We start from the raw sequence: 26,358 nt of genomic DNA on the forward strand, positions 1-26,358 counted from the left end.
TGGCTGGAGCGTCGTCCCCTACACCAAAGTGTTGCAGGTTCAATCCCGGTCCGGGCACCTACCTAAACTGTGGGTTCCATCCCCGGTCAGGGCGCACACGAGGAGGCACCCATCGATGTTTCACTCTCTCTCCCCCCTGTCCTCTCTCTCTAAAATCAATAAACATATCCTCGGGTGAGGATTTCTTTTTTAAAGCCAAACATAGTTCTACCTCCCCCCTTCCTACTCCATCTGCCTCAATCACCTCCCTCTGTTTCCTTCTCTGGGCAGCAGGGAGGTGCACCAGCCAGGGGGTGAGCCACAGGGTACTGGGTGAGACTGTGCTTGGAAACGGTTCATTCAACAGGCATGAGAGGGAGCTCACCCCGCTCCTCCTTGATTTCCTGGAGGCTCAGTCTGCTCTTTCCCCTCTGGCTTCCTACCTCCTTCTCCCCGTGTAAGATACTCAGGCCACTGAATTAAACCACAAATCGGGATTATCAAGGTTTAGGACAAGCTGATCCCCAGGGAATTAATCCCCTGCAAAATGTCATTGTGCAGAGAGAGAGAGAGAGAGAGAGGGGATGAGAGCATGCAAATCCTGGGCTCAGCCAGGTTCCCCGAAGCCCTTGCTGGAAGCCCCCTGCCCTCACGCTGTCTGCCTGGGCCATGGGGCGGGGCAGAGGAGGGGATGGGGAGAGATTCCTCCTGGTCCCTGGGAGTCGACTCCATCCCCAATGACTGCGCTGCACAACTGGAGGCCACCTTCCTCCTCACCTCTACCTGGGAGCAGGCCACCTCAGCAATGCCAAGGTCCCCCAAATCAAGAGTTCAGTTCATGCCTTCCTCCGAGGTTTTCTCACTTTTGAAACCCCTGAGGTAGATGTATAGGGTGGCTCATCGGGTTCAACGGCTGCGTTCCACAGACTCAAAGCTTCAGTTTAAAGAAGATGGGATCAGACCAATGTACGTCCTGGCCCCTTACTGTGGCCTCTCCTTATTGTCACCGTCACCATCCCGAGTCCATTTCATGTCAAGCTTCCTACCAGCATTCCCTTTCCCCTTCCCTTTCCCCTCCGTCCACCCTTCGTTCCTTCAACCGCGTCCTAGGAGCTGCTAGCTCTGCACACACATTGATATTTCGCTCCCTCTCTTCCTCCTCCCTCCCCCTCTCTAAATAAATAAATAAAATCTTTAAAAAGGAGAGAGGGAGCAGCCCAGATCAGGAAGATACTATGAGGAAGACAAAGTGGGGTGGTGAGGTACCACGAGATTTGGGGGAGGAGCCCCGCGTGGTTGTAGAAGGCTGTACTTCCTTCCCAGGGCCCCGGGGCTGCCAGTCTGATCTGCCCACCGGGAGTCTCCCCGACTCTGTCACCGGCGTTTCTGTCCCCGCGCATGCACACCCCTCACCATCTCTCTCATTCCAGGAGGCCGGAAGGGCAGCCCGAGTAAATTGGGGGCTCCTTTATTGGTGGCTAGGCCCCATGCTCCCTCTGCGTTTCACAAGTGACCACGTGCTTAAGCAAGATTGTGGACAGGGTATTTCGAAAGGGGATCAATCATCCAAGCTCGAAAGAGGCCATTAAAGACACGAGGCTGGTTCCAGCCTCCACGGGTCCGTCTTGCTCTGAAGACGTTTCTTGTCTCCTTGAAAAGAAAATCAAAAGCCAGCGATGAAGCAGTAGGTCTGCGTGATATCAATTGTATTGATTTTCGAGACTCCGTCAGAAGCACCTGAGTCTCAATAAGGGTTTAGACACCCCCCGCCTGTCACCTGACTCATGGGAGCCAGTCAGCCAATGAGCAGTGAGTGCCTCCACCTCCCCTCCGTTGACAAGGGTTTGGCGGGAGAGGGACCTGCAAGAGGAGAGTTCTGCTCTGGCGGGTGGAAGTTGGAGGATGGCCCTAAAAATGCTCTTAGTCCCAGACGCAGACTGGGGCCCACTGCGGGTGTTTTCGAATGTCCACCCTGTTCAGATCGCACCCGGAGTTCCAAACCCATCTCATTGCCTCTCCGCCACGCAGGGGAGAGCCTTTTCACAGCCAAGCCAAAACTGAAGAAGGGCCACTGATTTTGGCGTCATCCATAAGCCACATGCTTTATGGGGAGAAGGGGAAATACTGCCAGAGTTTTCCACCCTGGAAGGAAGGGCCGGGGGAGTTTTGTGCACACATCTGATGAAAGGGCTTCTCTCTATGTGTAAATGCCAGAATTTCAGCCCTGGCTGCTGTGGCTCAGTGGCTTGAATGCTGGCCTATGAATCAAAGGGTTGCTGGTTCAACTCCCAGTCAGGGCACATGCCTGGGTTGTGGGCCAGGTCCCCAGTAGGGGGTGCGCAAGAGGCAACCACACACTGATGTTTCTCTCCCTCTCTCCCTCCCTTCCCCTCCCTCTAAAAATAAATAAATAAAATCTTTACAAAGTAAGTAAAATAAATGTCAGAATTACAGAGTGATTAGGTCAGCTGATTCCTGCAGGAAGTCTGGAGAGAATTTCCATGGGCTTCAGAATGCTGAAGCCAGAAGGAAAGGCGAGAAAGAAGGAAGGACGGAGTTGGTCCTGTGGAGATAGCTAACTTAATGTGCTGAAGTTGGGTGGGGCCCCAATGACAATGAGGACAAGGGAACCCCACCTTTTCCTCTGTGAGCTGCTCAGTCATGGGCATAATGGGCCAACTGCATGGTGCCGTGGCCTCTGGGGACCAGAGAAGTTCCCGTTATCACCCTTCAAAGTGGTCTTCCCATCTCACACTCCAAGCTCAAAGCTCTCAGACTTAAAACTTGGAAGGACACCCTTCTGGGTCTGAAAAGATTTTCCGAGCTCCTACCCCTGCTCTCCCAATTTCTTCCAGACTTCCAATCTGGGAAGTTGTCCCAATCTCCTCCTCCACCGCCCCCCCTCCCCCACACAACACCCTCTATCTCTGAGAAACAGAGTTCACCTTGCTGGGAACAGCAGCCCTGCTGGAAGGAACAGACCCGGCCTTCGCCCCAGCAACGCCCCAGCTGTGCTCCCTCGCCTCCCTTTCCCATCAGCCACGCCCTCCCAGCCGGTGCCTGCTCCAGCCCTGGCGTGCAGGAGGCACCCAGGCAGAACACCTGTCTTACCTCTGCATCAGCAGTACACCCAGGTGCCGTCCTCCTCATAGTTGTAAGAGGTTGCACACCAGGAAAGGTTCTCCTTGGATCCTTTGCTAGTGCAGTTAAAATAATTCTTGTTTTTATAGTTGAATGGGAAGTGGCAGGGAGAGCCGGGAACCAAGGAGGAAATTCCTTGGAAGAAGCAGAGGAGAGAGGGTGGTTATCCCAGGCCTTTGTGCTCCGGCAAAGCTTTGGGAACGTGGTCGGGTGTCCTGGCACTGCCCCGGTACTCCCGTTGGAGGTGGAGAATGCTGACCTGAACCTAAATGTCAGAGGAATTCTCTTCCTTCCGAAAGTTATTTGGGTTCCGAACTTGGGGAAGGGTGGGGGATGGTATTGGGGACCAAGGGCAGAGTGAAAAACGCAAGGGGTTCTGGGGGTGTTGGGGGGAAGAACTGGGGAGCAGCAGAGTGGAGGCACTCAGAGGATAAATTCAGGTGGGTCCTCTTTATTCACAGATCTCCAATTGTGGATTTGCCTCCCCGCTAAAGTTTACTTGGGCCCCCCAAATCGATCCTCATGGTAGGTCGTTTGTGGACAGCAGAGCGGCGGGCAATTTGAGCCCCCCACACCCACGCTCCTCCCTGAAGCCCGGAGGCAGCCCTCTGCCCTCTGGTCTCCCCCTCGAATTGTGAACAGGTTCCTCCTGGTTGTGGCCCACGTGGTCCTTCCCTTTTTGCATTTTTGTGCTTTTGGTAGGGGGGAAGGGGGAGCAGATTTCACTGTTTTAAATGGCCCCAAGTCGGAGTGCTGGCCAGCGTTCCCGGGTGCAAGGGATGGTGCTGTGCCTCCCAGAGAAAATGCACATGTTAATAATGGGTGAGCTTCCTTTAGGCACAAATTATAGGCTGGTAAGAAAAATGTTTCTTGAAAAGGGCTGCCCTGGCCGGGTCGATTTGCAGGCTGGAGCACCGTCTTGTACACCAACAAGGTCGTGGGCTTGATCCCCGCTCGGGCACAGAGAGGAGGCACCAATTGATGTCTCTCTGTCTCTGTCTGTCTGTCTGTCTCTTTCTCACTTTCTCTCTAAAATCAGTACACATACCACATATCCTCGGGTGGGGATTTTTTTTTTTTTTTAATTAAGAACTTGAAATAGGGCCAAAAGTTTGGCACATGACCTTTTCATGTCACTCTAGACCCTTGTCTGCTGACAAGGTCAAGCCCTGTGAGTCACCCGATTCTCTGGCGCAGCGTCAACAAGCTTTGTGGAAAGGGCCGGGCGGCGGGCATTTTCAGCTTTGCCCATCACGCAGTGTCTGCCTCGATTTTTCACTCGCCATCAACCGCCCCGAAGTAAATGGGCGTGGCTGTGTTCTAATAAAATCCTCTATCGATGGACCTTGAACTTCAAATTTCATGACACTCTCACCCGTCACGAAACAGGATTCCTCTTGTTTTATCCAACCATATTAAAAAATGGAAAAACTATTCTCAGATTTCGGACTGAACAAAAACGAGCGTTGGTCAGGATCTGGCCCATCGGCGGGTGGAGTTTGCAGACGCCTGCTCTAGGAAGCAGGACTTTGTCTGACCCCCTGTCTGCTGTGATTGGTGATTGGAGGCCCCAATGCTGTAACTTGTAGAAGATTAATACCCTGTGCATGATTTTTGTTCAATAGTGATGCCGATAATTCCTGTCTGGTGGACGAGACAGCCCCAAAGGTTTGGTAGCCCTTTAGATATTAATGGACGTTGTATCTAACATAACAACCTTGCTTCTGCTCAGCGTTCTTTTCTTCACTGGCTAGAAGTGTATCTCCTAACATCCTAAGAGCTGGCTTTCTTACTCTTCTAGTTTTCTTAGTTTTCTTAGGAATAGATTTTTTCAAATTTTATTTATTTATTTTTAGATAGAGAGAGAGGAAGGGAGGGGAAAGAGAGGGAGAGAAATATTAATGTTTGGTTGCCTCTTGGGCACCCCCTACTGGGGACCTGGCCTGCAACCCAGACACGTGCCCTGATTGGGAATGGAGCCGCAGACCCTTTGGTTCACAAGCCGGTGCTCAATCCACTGAGCCACACCAGCCAGGGCTAGAAAAAAATTTTTTTTAAACCTTAGAAATAGTATCGTTTATGCTACCTGTTCATCAAACCACGGAGGGCAGGACTCTGCCTTATTCCACACAGTGTCCCCAGAGCCCCACACAGTGGGCGTTTGATGAGTGAATTAACGAAGGGGTCTGCCCACACCCGCTCAGTCCCCGCCCCCCGATTACGGGTGTCGGCGCAGAGACTCCACTTCCCGTCCTTGTCCATGTTCTCCGTGGTTGGGCACCAGAGCTTGTTGTTTTCGTCCTCGAGGCACTCAGAGATCACGCTATTTCTGTAGGTGGAGGGGAAGATGCACGGCTTGCTGACGGAGTCCCCCCCCCCCACTCTGAAAATGACCGCGCAAAGGTGAGCGGGCACGAAGAGGCGGTGCCGAGGGCTCCCGTTCATCACGCGCCAGCGATGGGCCACGCTTTGTCCCGCGAGAGGAAGTGTAACACTGAACACTCGCGAACATCCTCCTGTGATGTTATTATCCCCGCTTTACAGGTGAGCGAGAACCCCAGCTATTGACGCACACTCAGTTTACTAAGTAACAAGGCTAAAGCCTGTTCCCCTGGGCTTCCTCAACACCGCTCTACTCTTCTAGGGAATTCTTGCCCGCGAAGAGAAAAGCTGCAAATAACTTTATGGTTCATCTTAGGAACTTTCAAAAAAAAAAAAAAAGCCATTTACATAAACATCGGACCTTTCAACTTTTCAATAAATTGCATCAAAAGACGACTTACTCTTCAAGTGTAATTGAAAAATATATTTTAAAAAATGGCCCTGGCTGATGTGGCTCAGTGGATTGAGTGCCGGCCTGCGAATCAAAGGGTCGCTGGTTCGATTCCTAGTCAGGGCACATGCCTGGGTTGCAGGCCAGGTCCCCCGTCCAGGGCATGCAAGAGGCAACCACACATTGATGTTTCTCTCCCTCTCTGTCTCCCTCCCTTCCACTCTCTAAAATAAATAAATGAAATCTTTTTAAAAAAAGTTTTAGCCCTGACCAGGTGGCTCAGTTGGTTGGAGCATTGCCCCGTGCCCCAAGGGGTTGCAGGTTTGATCCCCAGTCAGGGTATATACAGAAGGCAAATAATTGATGTTTCTCTCTCAGATCAATGTTTCTCTCTCTCTGTCTCTCTCTCTCTCTCTCTCTCTCTCTCTCCATTCCTCCCTCTATAAAATCAATAGAAACATGTTCTTGGGTGAGGATTAAAATTTTTTTTAAAGACTATTTATTCTTCAAGACACTTTGAATCCTTCTCAGAAACTTCACCATGTCAAGACCACCGACTCTAAACTATTGTATTATTACCCACACCCAATTTTCATCACATCCCCACATCGAAAGACCCCCAAACCTCATTGACATCCCGACCTCTCTTTCAGGTGCTATTAAGACCCCGTGAATTGTCACCCTCCCTTACTCTGGTGTGTGATAAACCCCACATTGCCTAGTTAGCAGGCTGCTTCAGTGGGGTTCCAGGAAAAGCCTGAATTAGACTAAGGGGACTGGGGTTTAAAGGCAGAACCACCTAGTGATTAAGAGCAAGATTTCTGGCCCTGGCTGGTATAGCTCAGTGGATTGAGCGTGGGCCTGCGAAAGCAAAGGCTTGCAGGTTTGGTTCCCAGTCAGGGCACACGCCTGGGTTTTGGGCCAGGTCCCCGGTGCGGGGCGTGCAGGAGGCAACCACACATAGATGTTTCTCTCCCTCTCTTTCTCCCTCCCGTCCACTCTGTCTAAAAATAAATAAATAAAATCTTTTAAAATATATTATCATAGGTTGACTCTACCTTTAATATCTAAACTTCTGTTTATCCTTCATGTGATCCAAGCTCCTCAGACCCAAATTAGATGGGGGGAGACATTAGGATTTGCCTAAAGCACCAGACAGATGCTCAAGAATAGGTCCTGAAAGGGAAGGTACATTTTAGCTCTGGCTTCTTCCTCAGCCTTGGGAAAGCCATTTCTTCTCTTAGTCAGCTTGTTCCCTGCAAAATCAGGACACTAAGGCTGACTTCAAAGGTTTTTGTAACGATTAGAGTTCATTTTCATAAAAGGCCTGTCGCGGTGTTTCGAACATACCACATGACGAAGAAGTAGGAGTGTTCCACCTTGCCTATCCACCTGCCTACTGGGGACCTGGCCCGCAACGCAGGCCTGTGCCCTGACTGAGAATCGAACTGACGACCCTTTGATTTGTAGGCCAGTGCTCAATCCAATGAGCCACACCAGCCAGGGCAAGTTGACTTGCAATAAGATTTGAGGTGGATTTAGAACTGTACACAGTGTTATGATATTATCATAAAATTGATATCTTAATCCATTTGGTTGGTTTAGGATTTCAAAATACCTAAAATAATGAGTGTGTGGATAGAATTTAGAGTTAAGAATGGAAATGGACTTGGATGAAAATTGAGTTCAGAGGTGAGATTTAAGGATAAGGCTGGTTTAGCGTCAAGGACACGAGTGGTGGGTGACTAGGGCTAGGATAAAATTAGGTTGTGTTGTGTGCTAAGGGAAGAACACAACTGGCATTTTATACAGGAATAAGTGTGCTCGTGAGTTGAGTACCTCGCATGCATTTTCGCTTCTATGGAGGGAACGTGGTGAGCAAACGTGGGCCTTGGATCCTTAGGGACTTGAATTCAAATTCTAACTCTGACTTCACCTAGGAGTGTGACCTTGGGCAGGACTTAATTTTACTGGGGCCGTGTATTGACTTAGGGGGAAAACAGCATCTCATAACAGAGCTTCCCTGGAAAGATGCAATGGGATCGTGTGTAAAGAGCTCCCGGACCACAGTCTAATACAGAGGGGGCGCTAGAACGAATGGAGGTCATTATTAAGTGAAGAGGAGGCGTAGAATGGAGATTAGATGTTAAACTGCGCTGAAATGCAGGTAAGGTTTGGCACTGTCCGAGGACTCTGGTTATTGTCAATCTAGAAACAGAAATACTTGAAAACCAATATCAGGACTACCGCCCGTGGGTTTGGTTGTCGGGGCAGCTGGCTTGTTGGGACTCGGGAGAACGTGGCCTCAGGACATTCCTGTGCCCTGTGGCTGTCACTGTGTGCTCTCTGAGAAGACCCCTGGTCCTTGGAAGTATCTCTCCTAGTGCTTTGCTCCCCACCTTGCCACCACGCCCCTATGAGGTTCACCGCTTGCCACCCACCTGTCCACCACGTGCCCCATCCTGGCCCTTACCGTTGACTTCACAGTATTTCCACTGATGCTTCTCATCAAAGCTGGAGGTGACTGAGCACCACAGCTTCCCAAAGAAGCTGCCCTCTGTGATGCAGCTCTGATAGGACTTTCCTCGGTAGATGAAGGGGAAGACGCATCGTGGGTAATCTGTATGGGAAGCAGCCCACAAGTGCTTTCACTGTCTGGTCGTTCACAGGACAGTCAATCAATCACCAATCAATCCATCAATCAACAAACACCAAAGCACAGGACCACACATCAGGTTTTATACATGCGTTTGATCCATTCGTTTCATCACGCATTTGGTAAAGAAAGCCTACTCCATGTGCTTTCAAAGCTTCTCCAATCAGCCCTGGCCACTGTGGCTCAGTTGGCTAGTGTGTTGTCTCGAAACCGAAGGGTTGAGGGTTTGATCCCTGCCTGGGTGACCAGGAGGCAACTAATCGATGCTTCTCTCTGTCATCGATGTTTTTCTTTCTCTCTCTCTCTTTCTTCCCTCCCCCTTCCTCTCTCTCCAGAGGTGGTGAAAAGGTGTCTTGGGGTGAGGACTGGAAAAAAAAGAAACCCCAAAACCTTCCCCAGTAGAGTTCCCAATCTCAACCCGTGGCGTCCCCTTTGAACAAACCTAGTGTCTTATAAAACTAATCTGTCACAATCACCAAAAGATCAGTGGGAATAAAGTCAAGACCAGAGCTTTTTAGTGGTTTATGATCAACAGATGAAGTCAAGATGTTGATATAAGAAAAAATCTGAGACTGCAGAACAACGTCAAATGTCAGTGAAGTCAGATATAGGAAGTTACCACGTGGGCGCTGGTGCCTTACTGCAGCTTCCATGAAACAGACTGAACTTCCCGCCACAGAGGCACTCCAACAAAGGGAGTTTCTGACATGACGTTTATCGTGGGTGGATTTGCTCCCACACAGTGAGGGCTTCTGGCTCATCTGGGAATGATGGAGGGGCTGTCATAGGTGCAGGGGTGAGGGAAGGAACAGGTGACATTTGAGAAGAGACCCAGCCATGCAAAAATCTGGGGGAGTGACTTGCAGGTGGAGGGAATAACAGTGCAAGGAGTTCACAGATGGGAAGGAGTTCAGAATGTTCCAGAAGCATGACAACAGCTGCAGCTGGAGCTCAGCAGATAAGGATTTGAGGGGTAGGAGATGAGGATGGAGAAGGACAAGGTCATGCAAAGCAAACCAAGGTGGGAGGGTTTCTTTCTGTCTTTTTCCCTTATTGAGTTGTATGTGTTTTTTATATAGTTGGAATAATAACCCCTTTTCAGATATGTGATTTGCAAATATTTTCTTCCATTCCATACGTTGTCTTTTCATTTTGGTGATGGTTTCCTTGGCTCTAGGGAAGCTTTCGAGTTTATGAAACCCCCCTTGTTTTTGTTGCCTTGGCTTTTGGTGTCAAATCCAAAACATCATTTCCAAGACCAGAGTCTAGGAGCTTACCGCCTATGTCTTCTTCTGGGAGTTTTATGATTTCAGGTCCTACATTCAAGTTTTTAATAATTTTGAATTCGTTTGTGTGTATGGTGTAAGATATGGGGTCGAGTTTCTTACTTTCCTTTTCTTTTCTTCTTTTTTTTAATTTTTATTTTTACGTGCAGCTGTCCCATTTTCCCAACACCAATTATTGAGGAGTCTATCCTTTCCCCATTTTATCTTCTTGGCTCCTTTGTCATAAATTAATTGACCATATGTGCATAAATTTATTTCTGGGCTCTCTATCCTGGCCCATTGATCTATGTGTCTGTTTTTATGCCAGTACAATCCTGTTTTGATTCCTATAGCTTTGTAACATAGTTTGAAATCAGGAAGTGTGAAGCCTCCAGCTTTTTTTTTTTTCCTCAAGATCGCTTTGGCTATTGGGGGTAAGGACATTCTCCTAAGTGTGATGGAGGCATGGAGGGGCGTGAGCATTCTAAAAAAGGTGTCTTTGGCTGATGGGGCTAGATTAGAGGAAGGTGAGTGGAATTTGGAGCAATCAGTTAGCAAATAATTTTTCAAGCAAAGAGCTGATGGTGGTTTGGAGAAGGGTGGAAACTGGAGAGATGGGAAGAAGCTGGTGTCGGCATCTGTTTTGAAGGCAGAGCTAACAGGCTAGTTGGCGGATTAGACGTGGGGTTGGAGGAAAAGAAGAATCAGGGATGATGCCCGCGTCTCTGGTCTGTGCAGTGGGAGCATCTCGTCCTCACTGAGGAAGCCTGCCAATGGGCAAGACAGCGCCGCGCAGCACTCACGAGGCAGTGCTTGGGAATGCCCGGGGACCACCGCTTCCCCGCCTTTGGGGCGCACAGCTGAGATGTGAAAGCTGTTAAGAGGTGGTGAGAAAGCTGTCCGTTACAGTCCAAAGAGCCTTGCTGGCTCAGAAACCAGAGCTGAGAAAGAAGATGCAAAGGCCAGCCTTTATCCACACAGGAGCCCCGGGTGGTTGGGCTGAGGGGGACTTAATCAAAGGCAGGTGGTTGGCTTCCTTAATTTGCTCGCCATGGTGTTATAGTGGAAATAAGTCTCTCTAGTCCCTGGGTGTGTCTACATGTCCACTTTGGGCAGAGTTTTGCCCCCTTTCATGTGTCTTAAGAATGTTTGGGGACCTTCGTTCGCCCCAGAATTAAAAGCAAATGCCTATTTCTAGTTTTGTAATTCAGTTTCAACCAGGGGATCCAGATTTGCATGGTTGGAACTGGAGTGGAAGTCTTCGAGTCTGGAGCGGTGGTGTTGCTTCCGGGTTAGGATTTGGTTTTTCCACGTATGAGGGCTTTTCTAATGTAGTCGTTTTTAGCTCTTGTGATCAAAGAGATTCTGCTTGGAGGCTCAAGTCTCTGGCTTTTAATGTCTTTTAATATCTTTCAGGTTAGTTATAGTCATGCACGCTTATTCCTTTAGGATCAATTGCTTTCATTTTATTTGTCTTATATTACAGTTGAGTAATTATGTGATTTTATTCTGAAACGATGAGTATAGATAGGTAATGTTATTTATAAAATCCATGTCAAAATGGTAAAAGGGATGTTATATTTATTATAAAACAGGGGTATGTGATCCAAAAGTCAAGGACAGTGATACCAGAGAAAGTAAATCATAAATATTCAAAAGCTGGACACTAGGAGAACAATTGAAATGTCCAACAATAGGATATCGGTTAAAACAAACTAAATATCTTTTGTCCTGTGCACGAAAAAGAGAACTCATGTAACCGTCGGACATGTCTTGGTCTCCGAGAAAAAGTGAACTGAACCTCTCCTTTCCCTTTTCTTGGGCAGTTTGTTTCATCTTTTCCGTATTAATTTAGAAAATTAAGAAAGAGACAGAGAATACTATGGTTCTCTCTGGTGACTGGGTTTATCATCCCTCCATTTAGAAAGCACGGTTTTTGATCCTAACCCTCCCCTAATCTCCTCCCCATCCTCTTTCTCTGGTCACTGGATGACTTTCCAGTTCTTCCAGGGCACTACTATGACCCTGAGAGAGTGGCTGTGAACTCAACGTGAGGACTACTTACTTCATGTCTCTCTGCAGCTGACAGTCACTCAGAATTGTAGTAAGTGGCTGGATAAGGTGGTTTCCAGATGTCTGCGACAGTCACGTGGACTGAAATGAAATAATTGGAGCTAGCACTTTAGCTGCACACACTACTACAGGTTCTTTCAGCACCTTCCTTCCTTCAGTCTTCACAGCCTCCTCCAGAGAAGAGAAAGTTCTAAACTTTAACCTATTTCTAAAATCAAAGCCTTGGGACTTCAGAAGATGGCGGCAACATAGGTGGGAGCGGAGTCCACTTCCCCTCAACGCCAGGGAAATACCTAGCTGATCTGAGGAGCAGAGCGAACAGCCAACAGTATTCCAGCATATACGAAGATCAGAGACCAAAGATAGAGGACACTGAAAGATCTGACGGTGAGACAACAAAACCTGGAGTGCTGAAAAGACTAGAGTTAGACCGTGTTAAACACATAAACGTCAGCTCAAGACCAGTGAGCACAGGAGAGTAAGGAGACAGCACCACCGAATCCCATTGGCATTCTACCATAGAAGTTCATATCATAAATCCAGGGAGTCAGAACAAAGCAATTTAAGACGCAGAGGCCAACAAGAAGAGCCTCACAAACAATGGGAAGACAAAGAAACAATTCCCAAATGAAAGGAAAGGAGGAAGTCTCAGAAAGAATACTAACCGAAAAAGAGGCAAGTCAACTATCAGATACTGAGTTCAAAGCAATGGTCATCAGGAAACTCACTGAGCTCTCTGAGCTCAAAGAGAACTACCAGAAACTACAAGGAAACTACAATGAACTCACTGCAAACTATATCAACATGAAGAAGGAAATAGAAAATATCAACAAGAGCCAAGAGGAAATGAAGAATACAATTTCTGAATTGAAGAACACAGTAGAAGGAATTAAAAGCAGACTTGACGAAGCAGAGGATCGGATCAGCGAGCTGGAGGACAAAGTAGAAAAAAACACCCAGAAGGAGCAAGAAAAGGAAAAGAGGTTCAGAAAGAATGAAGAGGCAATAAGGGAAATGCAGGACAACATGAAACGTAACAATATCCGTATAATAGGAATACCAGAAGGAGAAGAAGAAGAGCAAGGGATAGAAAACCTGTTTGAAATAGTAATGATGGAAAATTTCCCTAATCTGAGAAGAGAAAAAGTCACCCAAATCCAGGAATCACAGAGAGTCCCAAACAAGAGGAACCCAAAGAGACCCACTGCAAGACACATCATAATTAAAATGGCAAATTTCCAAGACAAAGAGAGGATCTTAAAGGCAGCAAGGGAGAAAAAGGAAGTAACATACAAGGGAGCCCCAATAAGGTTAGCAACTGACTTCTCAATGGAAACGCTCCAAGCCAGAAGAGAATGGCAAAAAATATTCCAAGTACTGAGAACCAGAGGCCTGCAACCAAGACTACTTTACCCAGCAAGGCTCTCAATCAAGATAGAAGACCAAATAAAGAGTTTCCCAGACAAAAGAAGTCTAAAAGAATACAGCTCCACCAAACCAGCTCTGCAAGAGATGCTAAAGGGACTGCTTTAAGGAAAGGAAGGAAAAGAGAAAGACAGAGGAACACAGGTAGGAAATAATGGCAATGAATAACTACCTATCGATAATAACCTTAAACGTAAATGGATTAAATGCTCCAATCAAAAGACATAGAACAGCTGAATGGATAAGAAAACATGACCCACACATATGCTGCCTACAAGAAACCCATCTCAGGACAAAAGACTTACACAGACTGAAAGTGAAGGGCTGGAAACAAATCTTCCAAGCAAACGGACAGGAAAAAAAAGCAGGGGTAGCAATACTCATATCTGACAAAATAGACTTCCAAAGAAGGGCCATAAAGAGAGACCCAGAAGGTCACTTCATAATACTCAAAGGAAGAATCCACCAAGAAGACATAAACATTGTAAATATATATGCACCCAACATAGGAGCACCCAAATACATAAAGAAAATCTTGGAGGATTTTAAGAAAGATATTGACAGCAACACAATTATAGTAGGGGATTTTAACACCCCACTATCAAAAATGGACAGGTCTTCCAAACAAAAGATCAACAAAGATATTGTGTCACTTAACAATACCTTAGAGGAAATGGACTTAACTGATATATACAGAGCTTTTCATCCCAAAGAAGCAAAATACACGTTCTTTTCAAGTGTCCATGGAACTTTTTCAAAGATAGACCACATGATAGGACACAAAGCAAGCCTCAACAAATTCAAGAAAATTGAAATCATATCAAGCATCTTCTCTGACCACAAGGGTCTGAAACTAGAAACCAATGCCAAGGGTAAAAACCCAAAACACTCAAAAGCATGGAGACTGAATAGCATGCTATTAAACAATGAATGGGTCAAGAATGAGATTAGGGAAGAAATCAAAAACTTCCTGGAAACAAATGAAAACGAACTCACAACAACCCAAAACCTATGGGACACAGCGAAGGCAGTCCTGAGAGGGAAGTTCATAGCAATACAGGCCTACCTTAAGAAGTTAGAAACAGTTCACACAAACAACCTAACCCTACGCCTACAAGAACTGGAGGAACAACAACAAAGACAGCCCAGAGCAAGCAGAAGGAAGGAAATAACCAAGATCAGAGCAGAACTAAATGACATAGAGACTAAAAGCACAATTGTAAGGATCAATGAATCCAGGAGCTGGTTCTTTGAAAAGATAAACAAAATCGACAAGCCTTTAAGTAGGCTCATCAAGAAAAAAAGAGAGAGGATCCAAATAAACAGAATTAGAAATGAAAGTGGAGAGATTACAACTGATACCACAGAAATACAAAGGATCGTAAGAAATTACTATGAAGACCTGTATGCTAAGAAATTTGAAAACCTAGATGAAATGGACACATTTCTAGAAAAATATAATCTTCCAAAACTGAATGAAGAAGAAGCAGAAAACCTGAACAGACCAATATCAGCAAAGGAAATTGAAGCAGTCATCAAGAAACTCCCATCACACAAAAGCCCTGGACCAGATGGTTTCACAGGAGATTTCTACAAAGCATTTAAGGAAGAACTAACCCCTATCCTTCACAGACTATTCAAAAAAATCCAAACTGATGGAAGACTCCCAAACTCTTTTTATGAAGCCAACATCATCCTAATCCCAAAACCAGATAAAGACACAACGAAGAAAGAAAACTTCAGGCCAATATCGCTGATGAACATAGACGCTAAAATTCTCCACAAAATATTAGCAAACCGCATCCAGCAATATATTAAAAAGATCATCCACCATGACCAAGTGGGATTCATCCCAGGGATGCAAGGATGGTACAATATTCGCAAATCAATAAACATAATACATCACATCAACAACAGCAAAGACAAAAATCACATGATCATATCAATAGATGCGGAAAAAGCATTTGATAAGATACAGCACCCATTTCTGATAAAAACACTCAGCAAAGTGGGAATAAAGGGAGCAGTCCTCAACATAATTAAGGCCATATATGAGAGACCTACAGCCAACATCACACTCAATGGACAAAAACTTAGAGCTTTCCCACTAAGATCAGGAACTAGACAAGGATGCCCTCTCTCACCACTCCTATTCAACATAGTATTGGAAGTCCTAGCCACAGCAATCAGACAAGAAAAAGCAATAAAAGGCATCCAAATTGGAAAGGAGGAAATGAAACTGTCACTGTTTGCAGACGACATGATAGTGTACATGGAAAACCCTATAGACTCCACTCAAAAACTACTCGACCTAATAAATGAATTTGGCAAAACAGCTGGATACAGAGTCAATACCCAGAAATCAAAGGCATTCCTGTACACCAGCAACGAAACTGCAGAAACAGAAATCAGGAAAAAAATCCCATTCGATATAGCAACAAGAAAAATAAAGTACCTAGGAATAAACCTAACCAAGGAGGTAAAAGACCTGTACTCAGAAAACTACACAACACTGAAGAAAGAAATTAAGGAAGATACAAACAAATGGAAGCATGTACCATGTTCATGGATTGGAAGAATCAACATTATCAAAATGGCCATACTACCCAAAGCAATTTATAGATTCAATGCAATCCCTATTAGAGTACCCATGACATATTTCACAGATATAGAACAAACATTGCAGAAATTCATATGGAACCATAAACGACCTCGAATAGCTGCAGCAATTTTGAGAAAGAAAAACAAAGCAGGAGGGATCACAATACCTGATATCAAACTGTATTACAAGGCCACTGTAATCAAAACAGCCTGGTACTGGCATAAAAACAGGCACATAGACCAATGGAACAGAATAGAGAGCCCAGAAATAAACTCAAGTCTATACGATCAATTAATATTTGACAAAGGAGGCAGGAGCATAAAATGGAGCAAAAACAGCCTCTTCAACAGATGGTGTTGGGAGATCTGGACAGCTACGTGCAAAAAAATGAAACTCGATCACCAACTTACGCCATACACGAAAATAAACTCAAGATGGATAAAAGACTTAAATATAAGCCGTAACACCATAAAAGTCCTTGAGGAAAACATTGGCAGGAAAATCTCAGACATTCCACGCAGCAACATCCTCACAGACACATCCCCTAAAGCAAGGGACATAAAGGAAAGAATAAACAAATGGGACCTCATCAAAATAAAAAGCTTCTGCATGGCTAAAGAAAACAGCACCAAATTACAAAGAGTACCAACAGTATGGGAAAACATATTTGCCAACGATACCTCAGACAAGGGCCTGATCTCCAAAATATATAAAGAACTCACTCGACTCCACTCCAGGAAGACAAACAACCCAATTAAAAAATGGGCAAAGGACTTGAACAGACACTTCTCCAAGGAAGACATACAGAGGGCCCAGAGACATATGAAAAGATGCTCAGCATCACTAGCCATCAGAGAGATGCAAATTAAAACCACAATGAGGTATCATCTCACACCAGTCAGAATGGCCAACATAAACAAATCCACAAACAAATGTTGGAGAGGATGCGGAGAAAAGGGAACCCTTGTGCACTGTTGGTGGGAATGCAGACTGGTGAGGCCACTGTGGAAAACAATATGGAATTTCCTCAGAAAACTAAAAATGGAACTGCCCTTTGACCCAGTAATTCTGCTGCTGGGATTATACCCTAAGAACACTGAAACACCAATCCAAAAGAATCTGTGCACCCCAATGTTCATAGCAGCACAATTTACAATAGCCAAGTACTGGAAGCAACCGAAGTGCCCATCAGCAAACGAGTGGATCCAAAAACTATGGTATATTTACACAATGGAATTCTACGCAGCAGAGAGAAAGAAGGAGCTTATACCCTTTGCAACAGCATGGATGAAACTGGAGAGCATTATGCTAAGTGAAATAAGCCAGGAAGTGAGGGACAAGTACCATATGATCTCACCTTTAACTGGAACATAAGCAATAGAAGAAAAAAGCAAACAAAATATAACCAGAGACATTGAAGTTAAGAACAATCTAACAATAGCCAGGGCGGGGGTGGGGGGGTGGGGGCGGGGATAGTGGGAAGAGGGTATTACAGGAACTACTATAAAGGACACATGGACAAAACCAAGGGGGAGGGTGGAGAGGGGGGAGGGAGGTGGGTTCACCTGGGGTGGGGTAGAGGGATGGGGAGAAAAGGCATACAACTGTAATTGCATAACAATAAAAAAAAAAAAATCAAAGCCTTAAAAAAAAAAAAAAAAAAGAAAGAAAGCACGGTTTTTTAGAAATCCTCACCCAAGGACATTTTTCTCATTGCTTTTACAGAGAGGGGAAAGGAGCGAGAGAAAGAGAAACATCAGATGTGAGAGAGAAACATCGATTGGTTGGCTCCCATACGCGCCCCGACTGGGGATCGAACCCGCAACTGTCTGATGTAGGAGACGACATTCCAACTAACTGAGCCACACCGGTGGGGGACAGTGTTTTATACACTGTCTTGTGAACATTAGTACCCATTGCTAACATTCAGTGTTTGGCTTCCCAGAGCATTTCCTAGGCACGCATGCGTTATTTTAATTTCTCCACGAAAACGTGACCCCGTTACGCGCATTCACACAGTCTCCTTCGAAATCCCTCATTTCCAGAAACCCGCCAGCGGGACAGCGGGCTCCACTCACCTTCCACCAAGCACGACTTCCACTGCCCGTCGTACACGGCTCTGGTTGCACACCACGGCGAGAAGCTCCTGCTTCTGGTGCAAGAGAAGTAGACAGACCCCTTGTAGGTGAAGGGAAAGACGCACATGGCCTTGTCATCTGAAGAAGAGAAGGACAAAACAGGAGGGCGCCCGTCACCATGCGGGAGCCAAGGCTGAGTCTGGGCTTGGCTCTTACAGTCGTCCGAAGGCTGCCCCTGCGGTCCTGGCAGCCAGCTTCCTACAGACGGATGAGGGCGTGCCCGGTTCCCGTTCGCAGCCAGAGTATCAGGGAAGCGCTTCATAAACAGCGAAGGCAGCCGAGCTAGGCTGTTTCTCAGAGTGGGCCCCACCGATGCCGCATGGCATCCATTTGGTGGGTCACAAGGTCACACGTTAAATCATTTTGAAACACAGACTGAAAAGCAATTTCCTTTTCCAGTCCTTCTGATTCTACAAAAGAGAAAGCTCCCATGTAATGCTGGTCTTTCTACATCACACCTTGGATACTTATTAATCTCCCCTTTTAACAAAAAGGAGGGCGGGGCTTGGACAAAAGTATCTAGTAGAGTTTGATCACAGGATTTTGGGTTTTTTAAAAGGTTTTACTTACTTATTTTTAGAGAGAGGTGAAGGGAGGGAGAATGAGGGAAACACCAATGTGTGGTTGCCTTGAACACCCCCCCTACTGGGGACCCAGCCCCCAACCCAGGCATGTGCCCTGACTGGGAATTGAACTGGCAACCCTTTGCTTTTCAAGCCTGTGCTTAATCCACTGAGCTACACCAGCCAGGGCTGTAGTATTTGTTTTTATTTGCACTTCCTATTTATGGCAAGCACTAGTGAATTACAGGGCTGAGGTTAACTCTTCTTTTAGAATAAATGTATTAAAGTGAAGAAAATGAGCTCATTTACAGGGGCGGGCACTAACATTATCGGGGGGATCATTTTGCAAATTGCAGAGCTGTCTCATCACCATGCTGTACACCTGGAACTAATATAAAATAATGTTGAATATCAACTGGAATTGAAAAATAAAACACTAAATTTAAAAAAGAGAGTGAGCGCCTTTAACACAAGTGTTGAGTAAGTAAGGGTGCTGGCGGTGTGCAGAGGTGGCAAATATTTGGGGAGCACAACCTTTGACCTTTCTATGTTTCTGTAGGAAGATGGGAACTTTGTCTTTTACACAATGTATCCTCAGAACCTAAAACAGTCACTTGCTCACAGTAGGTGCTTACAAAGTAACTGACGGAATAAAATAAGTTTGGGAAACACCGTGGGAAATAAGCAGGTTTCTTTCCTGAAGGGCTCATGGGAAGGGTCAATATGCAAATGGGTAGTGGGTTTGCAAGGGAGGCACAGAGTATACTGGGTTGTCTTTTATTTATTTATTTATTTATTTATTTTTTAAGGTCTTATTCATTTACTTTTTAGAGAGGCAGGGGGAGGGAGAAAGAAAGGGAGAGAAACATCAGTGTGCAAGAGATACATCCATCAGTTGCTTCTCGCACGCCCCCTACTGGGGATCTGGCCCACAACCCAGGCATGTGCCCTGACCAGGAATCCAACAGGCCATCTTTTGGTTCACAGACCGGCACTCAATTCACTGAGCCACACCAGCCAGGGCTTGCTCCTTCTCTCTCTCTCCCCCCCCCCTCTCTCTCCCGCCCCCTTCTACTCTCTCTCTTTCTTTCCCTCCCTCCCTCCCTTTTCCCTTCCTTCCTTCCTTCCTTCCTTCCTTCCTTCCTTCCTTCCTTCCTTCCTTCCTTCCTTTCTCCTTCCCTCTCTTTCTTTTTCTACCCAATAGCACTAGAGACTAATGGTCCCTGAAACACATCTTGAGAAGTGCTTGTCTAAAACTGGTTGTTGCCAGATGGGTGGGGGATAGGGTATCGGGGTGAAAAAGGCGAAGGGAGTCAGAAGTACAAGCTGGCATTACAAATAGTCACGGGGATGTAGAATTCGGCACAGGGACGTGGTCAGTAATACTGTAATAATTATGTATGGGGCCAGGCGGGTACTTGAATTATCGGAGGGATCATAAATTCTCTAACTGTCTAACCACCATGCTGTACACCTGGAACTAATATAAAATAAAACTGAGTGTCAACTGTAATTAAAAAGTAAAATTTAAAAAAAAAATGCTGTTCTAGCCCAAAGTCTTGATTTCATGGAGAAGGAAATGAAGACCCCCATGAGATAAAGAATCATTTAAAGTTAATGCCTATTTATTTACTTTTAGAGAAAGGGAAAGGGAGGGAGAAAGAGGGAGAGAAACATTGATTGGTTGCCTCTCACACTGGGGACCGAACCCACAACCCAAGCATGTGTCCTGACTGGAAATTGAACCCATGGCCTTTTGCCCTGTGGGAACGGCGCCCAACCAACTGCGCCACACTGGTCAAGACCAACGCCTTCTTTCTTTTTTTTAACCAGAACTAGGATGAGAACTTGGACTTTTCGTCCACTGGTCCAGGATCACGGCTTCCCGCTGGCCTTTGTTTAGGCATCTCCCCCTTTCTCTCCCCATATAAGGACGAGTTACCATGAGTAAGACGCTGTGATAGGTTGCGTGTGTGGGTGTGCACACATCTGTCCGTGTGCCTGTGTGTGCCCAGGTGTTTGCTCACGTTACAAAGATGGCGAGGCAACGCTTCCATGTGCTTATCAACCCAGCGTCCTTTTCTTTCTGGGCTCATAGCTCGGATCTACTCTTCAGCTTCTTCATGGTTCCGTGGGACCACGTGACTAAATTATAACTCATAGAATATGGGCAGAAATGGTAAGAAATAAACACTCCAAGCCGTGCTCCACGCTCCCATCTTCCTCTGTCTGCCAGCTGGCTCCGATGGAGAAGAAAGGGCGGTCATGCTCCTCCCCAGGGGCCACCAGACAAGGTTTGGGGACACTTTGGCCTGTGATAGCTGGGAGGGAGGGATGGCAGCTGGGCTGCTGGTATCTACTGAGACAGGGATGTTGCTAAACATCTTCCCAGGCATGGGACAGCCCTCCAGAACACAGTCACCAGCCCCAGATGCCAAGGCTGAAACATTCTAATAAAGAGGACGCTGCCGAGAATGCTGCGGCCCTCGGGGATGGTGGGGCCACAGTACAGAAGGATCCCGTGTCTCCGAATCACAAGAAAAGAGGCGTCCCACCACACACCCACACTGAGTGTTCACTGAGTCCAACCCGAACTCCATTTGGTCCAGCCACTGACTGCCGTGAGCTGCTTGTTACAACAGCTGGCCCCTCACTCATACAGGTGGGCAGGGCACAGCCTCTGTCTTCAGCCTAGGAGTCCCCTCTTGTCCTGGATCAGATTCTTACCCTGACAACCTGGCAAAGACCATGACGGGGATATGGGAGGTTTGGGGAGTGAGTGGGAGAGGCGGAGCTCCATCTTTGTGCCTCGCCAATGGGGGATACTCTAGGGTTCCTTAAGTAATGCTGCCCTTTCCGCCTCTGGGTCTCCTCTAGATCTCGGACCTGTTTGGTCTTGGCGCTACCAGGTTTAAACCAGTTACGATTTGGAAAGTGCCCGGCAGAGCACCTGGAGCGTGGCTGCTCAACAAATGCAAACTATCCCTGTCATCGTCATCACCATTGTCATCGTCACCACCATTGATGATGTTCCTCAGCCATGGGCATCACTGAGTCTGCGGGATGCTGGGGGGGAGGGGAGGGCAGGCAGGCAGATGCCCCCTGTGCCGAGAATGAAGGTTATCCTTGGGACTTGTTCGTAAACATCAACATGTAATAGGCACTATTAGCCATCTGCAAAGTAATCCAGCAGATGGCCTCATCTTCTTAACTGGGTCAAAATCCTCCATAATCGGGGCCCTGCTGCCCTCTTGGTTCTCAATCCCTGGTTAACATTTCCTTGACCTTACTCCCCACTCTCCTGCCTTTGGGGTTTTGCTCCTGCCCTTTGCCCTGCCCCGAGTGAGTTTCCTCTCTTCCTAGCTTCCCTCCCTGCCCCCCACCCATTGAGGCTTGGTCCAGTCTGGTTTAACACCCTTCTTCACTCTTACAGTACTCAGAACCAATCTCCATAAGTGTACTCACCAATTCTTAAAAGACTATAGTTATCACCCTGGCCAGGTAGCTTACCTGGTTGGAGCATCATCCCATGCACCCAGTAGGAGCACATACAATAGGCAAACGACTGATGTTTCTCTCTCACATCGATGTTTCTCTCTCTCCCCCTTCTACTCCCTCTAAAATCAATAAAAACATATCCTAGCATGAGGATTAAAAAAGAAAAAGAATATAATTACCTATTGGCATATCTGTCACTCCAAGTCAATGTGAGTTCCCTGAGTGTGAGGCTTGGGTTTTATTTATTGCTATGTTTCTGGACCCTAGTTATGTGCCAGGCCCTTAGGAATCACTCAACAGATACATATGGAATAAATGAGTTTAGGACTCCCGGCCAAGATGGACGCGTAGGTCCTTGTAGAACCAAAAGAAGGACAACAACAAATTTAAAAGCAAAAAACAACCAGAACTGCCAGAAAATCGAACTGTATGGAAGTCTGACAACCAAGGAGTTAAAGGAGAAACATTCATCCAGACCGGTAGGAGGGGCAGAGATGGGCAGCCAGGTGGAGAGGACACACAGCAAGGTGGCATCTGGCAGAGCAGGCCATCCCACATTCACGGGCAGATGAACCAGGAGGAACAACTGGGGAGTGAGACAGACCCACAACCCAGGGCTCCAGTGCAGGGAAATGAAGCCTCAAACCCCGGACTGAAAACCCCTAGGGGGTTGAGGCGGCAGGGGGAGAAACTCCCAGCCTCACAGGAGAGTTTTCTGGAGAGACCCACAGGGTCCTAGAATGTTCACAAACCCACCCACCCAGGAATCAGCACCAGAAGGGCCCAATTTGATTGAGGGTAGCAGGGGAAGTGACTGAAAACCCGCAGAGATGGAGCAATTACCACTGTTCCCTCTCGGACCCTCCCCCACATACAGTCACAATGCAGCAATGTGGGTTGCCCCGCCCTGGTGGACACCTAAGGCTCCACCCCTTATTATGTAACAGGCACCAAGACCAAAAAAATGGCCCAAATGAAATAGCACATCAAAGCTCCAGAAAAAATACAACTAAGTGATGAAGAGATAGCCAACCTATCAGATGCACAGTTCAAAACACTGGTAATCAGGATGCTCACAGAATTGGTTGAGTGTGTTCACAAAATAGAGGGAAAAATGAAGGCTATGAAAAGTGAAAAAAGGAAAATGTACAGGGAACCAACAGTGAAGGGAAGGAAACCGGGACTCAAATCAATGGTTTGGACCAGAAGGAAGAAAGAAACATTCAACTAGAACAGAATGAAGAAACAAGAATTCAAAAAAATGAGGAGAAGCTTAGGAACCTCCAGGACATCTTTAAATGTTCCAACATCTGAATCATAGGAGTGCCAGAAGGGGAAGTAGAAGACCAAGAAATCGAAAACTTATTTGAACAAATAATGAAGGAGAACTTCCCCACTCTGGTGAAGGAAATAGACTTCCAGGAAGTCCAGGAAGCTCAGAGAGTCCCAAAGAAGCTGGACCCAAGGCGGAACACACCAAGGCACATCATAATTACATTACCCAAGATGAAAGAGGAGAGAATCTTAGAAGCAGCAAGAGAACAGTTACCTACAAAGGAGTTCCCATAAGACTGTCAGCTGATTTCTCCAAAGAGACCTTGAAGGCAAGAAGGGGCTGGAAAGAAGTATTCCAAGTCATGAAAGGCAAGGGCCTACATCCAAGATGACTCTATCCAGCAAAGCTTTCATTTAGAATGGAAGGCCACATAAAGTGCTTCCCAGATAAGATCAAGTTAAAGGAGTTTATCATCACCAAGCCCTTATTATATGAAATGTTAAAGGGACTTATCTAAGAAAAAGAAGATAAAAAATATGAACAGTAAAATGACAACAAACTCACAACTATTAACAACAGAACCTAAAAACAAAAACAAAAACAAATTAAGCAAACAACTAGAACAGGAACAGAATCACAGAAATGGAGATCACGTGGAGGGTTATCAGTGGGGGAGTGGGAGGGAGAGAGGGGGGAAAGGTACAGAGAATAAGTAGCATAAATGGTAGGTAGAAAATAGATAGGGGGAGAGTAAAAATAGTATAGACAATGGAGAAGCCAAAGTACTTATATGTATGACCCATGGACATGAACTAAAGGGGGGGAATGCAGGTGGGAGGGGGTGTGCAGGGTGGAGGGGAATAAAAGGGGGAAAGTAGGACAACTGTAATAGCATAATCAATAAAATATGTTTTAAAAAATAAATCAATGAGTTATAAATATGTGCAGAGGGAGCTCCGGCTGGTTTGGCTCGGTGGATTGAGTGCCGGCCTACTAAGCAAAGGGTGGCTGGTTTGATTCCCAGTCAGGACACATGCCTGGGTTGCGGGCCAGGTCTCCAGTAGGGGGTGTGCGAGAGGCAACCACACATTGATGTTTCTCTCCCTCTCTTTCTCCCTCCCTTCCCCTCTATGAAAGAAAAAGAAAGAAAGAAAGAAAGAAAGAAAGAAAGAAAGAAAGAAAGAAAGAAAGAAAGAAAGAAAGAAAGAAAGAAAGAAAGAGAGAGAGAGAGAAAAGGAAGGAAGGAAGGAAGAAAGATAAAAAATTTGACACAGGCTACAACAAAGGCGAACCTGGAGGACATCATTCTCAGTGGAGTAAGCTGGTCACGAAAGGCCAAATACTGCGTGACTCCATTTATATGAGGTACCTAGAGTAGTCGACTTCATAGAGGCAGAAAGTTAAGTGGCGGTGGTCGGGGTCTGGGGTGGGGAGGGGCAAATAGAGGTGGTTTAATGGGGCAGAGGTTTAGTGTTGCAAAATGAAATGAGTCCTGGGTGTTGGTTACCCCACAATGTGAATGCACCTAACACTAGTGAGCAGTACCCTGAAAAATGATTAAAGTGGTAAACTTTATGTTCTGTGTATTTTACCACAATTTTTTAAAAAAGAGTGTAAAGGGAGCCCAAGTTGGGGTCTGTGGGTTCAGTGCACTGAAATTGTGAGCCCCCCTTTTAATGAACATAGTACCGGCATTCCCCTTCCATGTGCTGAGCATCACGGGAGATGCGTGTGTCCATTACTCTATTCAGTCTTCCAACAGCCGCAAGAGGTCAATGCCATTGTTCCTCCTTCCAGGTGGATTGCATTCCTGGATGAAGGTGACCCAGACAAAAAGGGTCCAAACCCCAGGTCTGTCCCAGATTTCTACTAAGCCATCTTGGATCCAGGAGTCGTTACGTTGGCCCATTCACTCTTTCCAGTTTCCAAATCCACCCCGTTATTTTCCGGTATACTCACTTCCCCTCGTCTCGCAGAGGTAGAGGAGGAAGGTCGTCCATCCCAACAGGTGAAAGGACCATTGGTTCATCCCCGCTGGCCTCTTCTTTCTGTAGTGAAGGAAGACAAAAACTGTGCTCCCGTGGATCCCTTGGGACTCTTCCACTAAGCCCCAAGTTTGACGTCACACATGCCGTTTTTCTTTCTACTGCCAGAGAGGAACAAAGAATGACATTCTTGCCCTGGCTGGTGTTGTTCAGGTGGTTGGGGATCGTCCCACAAACTGAAGAGTCACGGGTTCGATTCCTGGTGAAGGCACATGCCTAGGTTGCAGGTTCAGTCCCTGGTTGGGGTGCGTACCGAGGGCAACCAGTCAATGTTTCTCTCTCATATTGATGTGTCTCTCCCTCTCTTTCTCCCTCCCCTCCCCTCTCTCTGAAAACAAATAAGTAAAATCTTAAAAAAAAAAAAAAAAAAAGTGGAGCCTTTCCCCTGGCCAGGTAGCTCAGTGGGTTAGAGCCTTATCCTGATACACCAAGGTTGTGGGTTCAATCCCCGGTCAGGGCTCGGAAAGATTCAACCAATGCATGCATAAATAAGTGGAACAACAAATCAATGTTTCTCTCTCAAATCAATACATTTTTTTAAAAATTTTAAAAAGTGGAGCCTTTGAGAGGTGATTAGGTCACGAGGGTGGAGCCCTCCTGCATGGGATTCGTGCCCTTAGAAAAGACACCCCAGGGAGCCCCCTTGCGCATCCGCTATGTGAGGGTGCAGTGAGAGGACAGCCGTCCATGAGCACGGGACACCACCAGACACCGAAGCTGCCAGCGCCACGTTCGAGGACTTCCCAGCCTCCAGGACCACGAGAAAGAAACCCCTGTTGCTTATAAGCCACCTGGTCCACCGGAATTCTGCTACAGCAGCCTGAAACAACTAAGACAATGTGTTTCCCGCTCTCTCATCACCTTGGAAACAAAGCTGTGCTCTTCTTGTCCCCTCCCTGCATCCTATCAGTCACCAAATCCAGT

General features: G+C 46.5%; 1 protein-coding gene across 1 annotated transcript; it reads right to left on the minus strand.

The window, feature by feature from the left end:
- Positions 1-3,027: 3,027 nt before the first annotated feature.
- On the minus strand, positions 3,028-25,418 carry LOC128779724 (epididymal sperm-binding protein 1-like). Its single transcript, XM_053915767.1, has 5 exons — positions 25,349-25,418; positions 17,993-18,130; positions 8,367-8,513; positions 5,343-5,501; positions 3,028-3,255 (listed from the first exon to the last, which is right to left on the minus strand). The coding sequence occupies exons 1-5, from the start codon at positions 25,416-25,418 to the stop codon at positions 3,098-3,100; spliced, it is 672 nt and encodes a 223-aa protein (XP_053771742.1). The 3' UTR covers positions 3,028-3,097.
- Positions 25,419-26,358: the final 940 nt, after the last annotated feature.

Source organism: Desmodus rotundus, chromosome 12 (assembly GCF_022682495.2).
Source record: "Desmodus rotundus isolate HL8 chromosome 12, HLdesRot8A.1, whole genome shotgun sequence".
In the NCBI taxonomy this organism is placed as follows: Eukaryota; Metazoa; Chordata; class Mammalia; order Chiroptera; family Phyllostomidae; genus Desmodus; species Desmodus rotundus.

Bases quoted from the DNA above. Each gene is read 5' to 3' on its own strand.
- LOC128779724 (XM_053915767.1), bottom strand. From the start codon at position 25,418: ATGAACCAATGGTCCTTTCACCTGTTGGGATGGACGACCTTCCTCCTC. The intron at 18,131-25,348 runs GTGAGTATACCG...TCTCTTCTTCAG, and splicing joins CCTCTGCGAGACGAGGGGAA to ATGACAAGGCCATGTGCGTC. The intron at 3,256-5,342 runs GTAATCGGGGGG...GCTTCTTCCAAG, and splicing joins GAGTCTCTGCGCCGACACCC to GAATTTCCTCCTTGGTTCCC.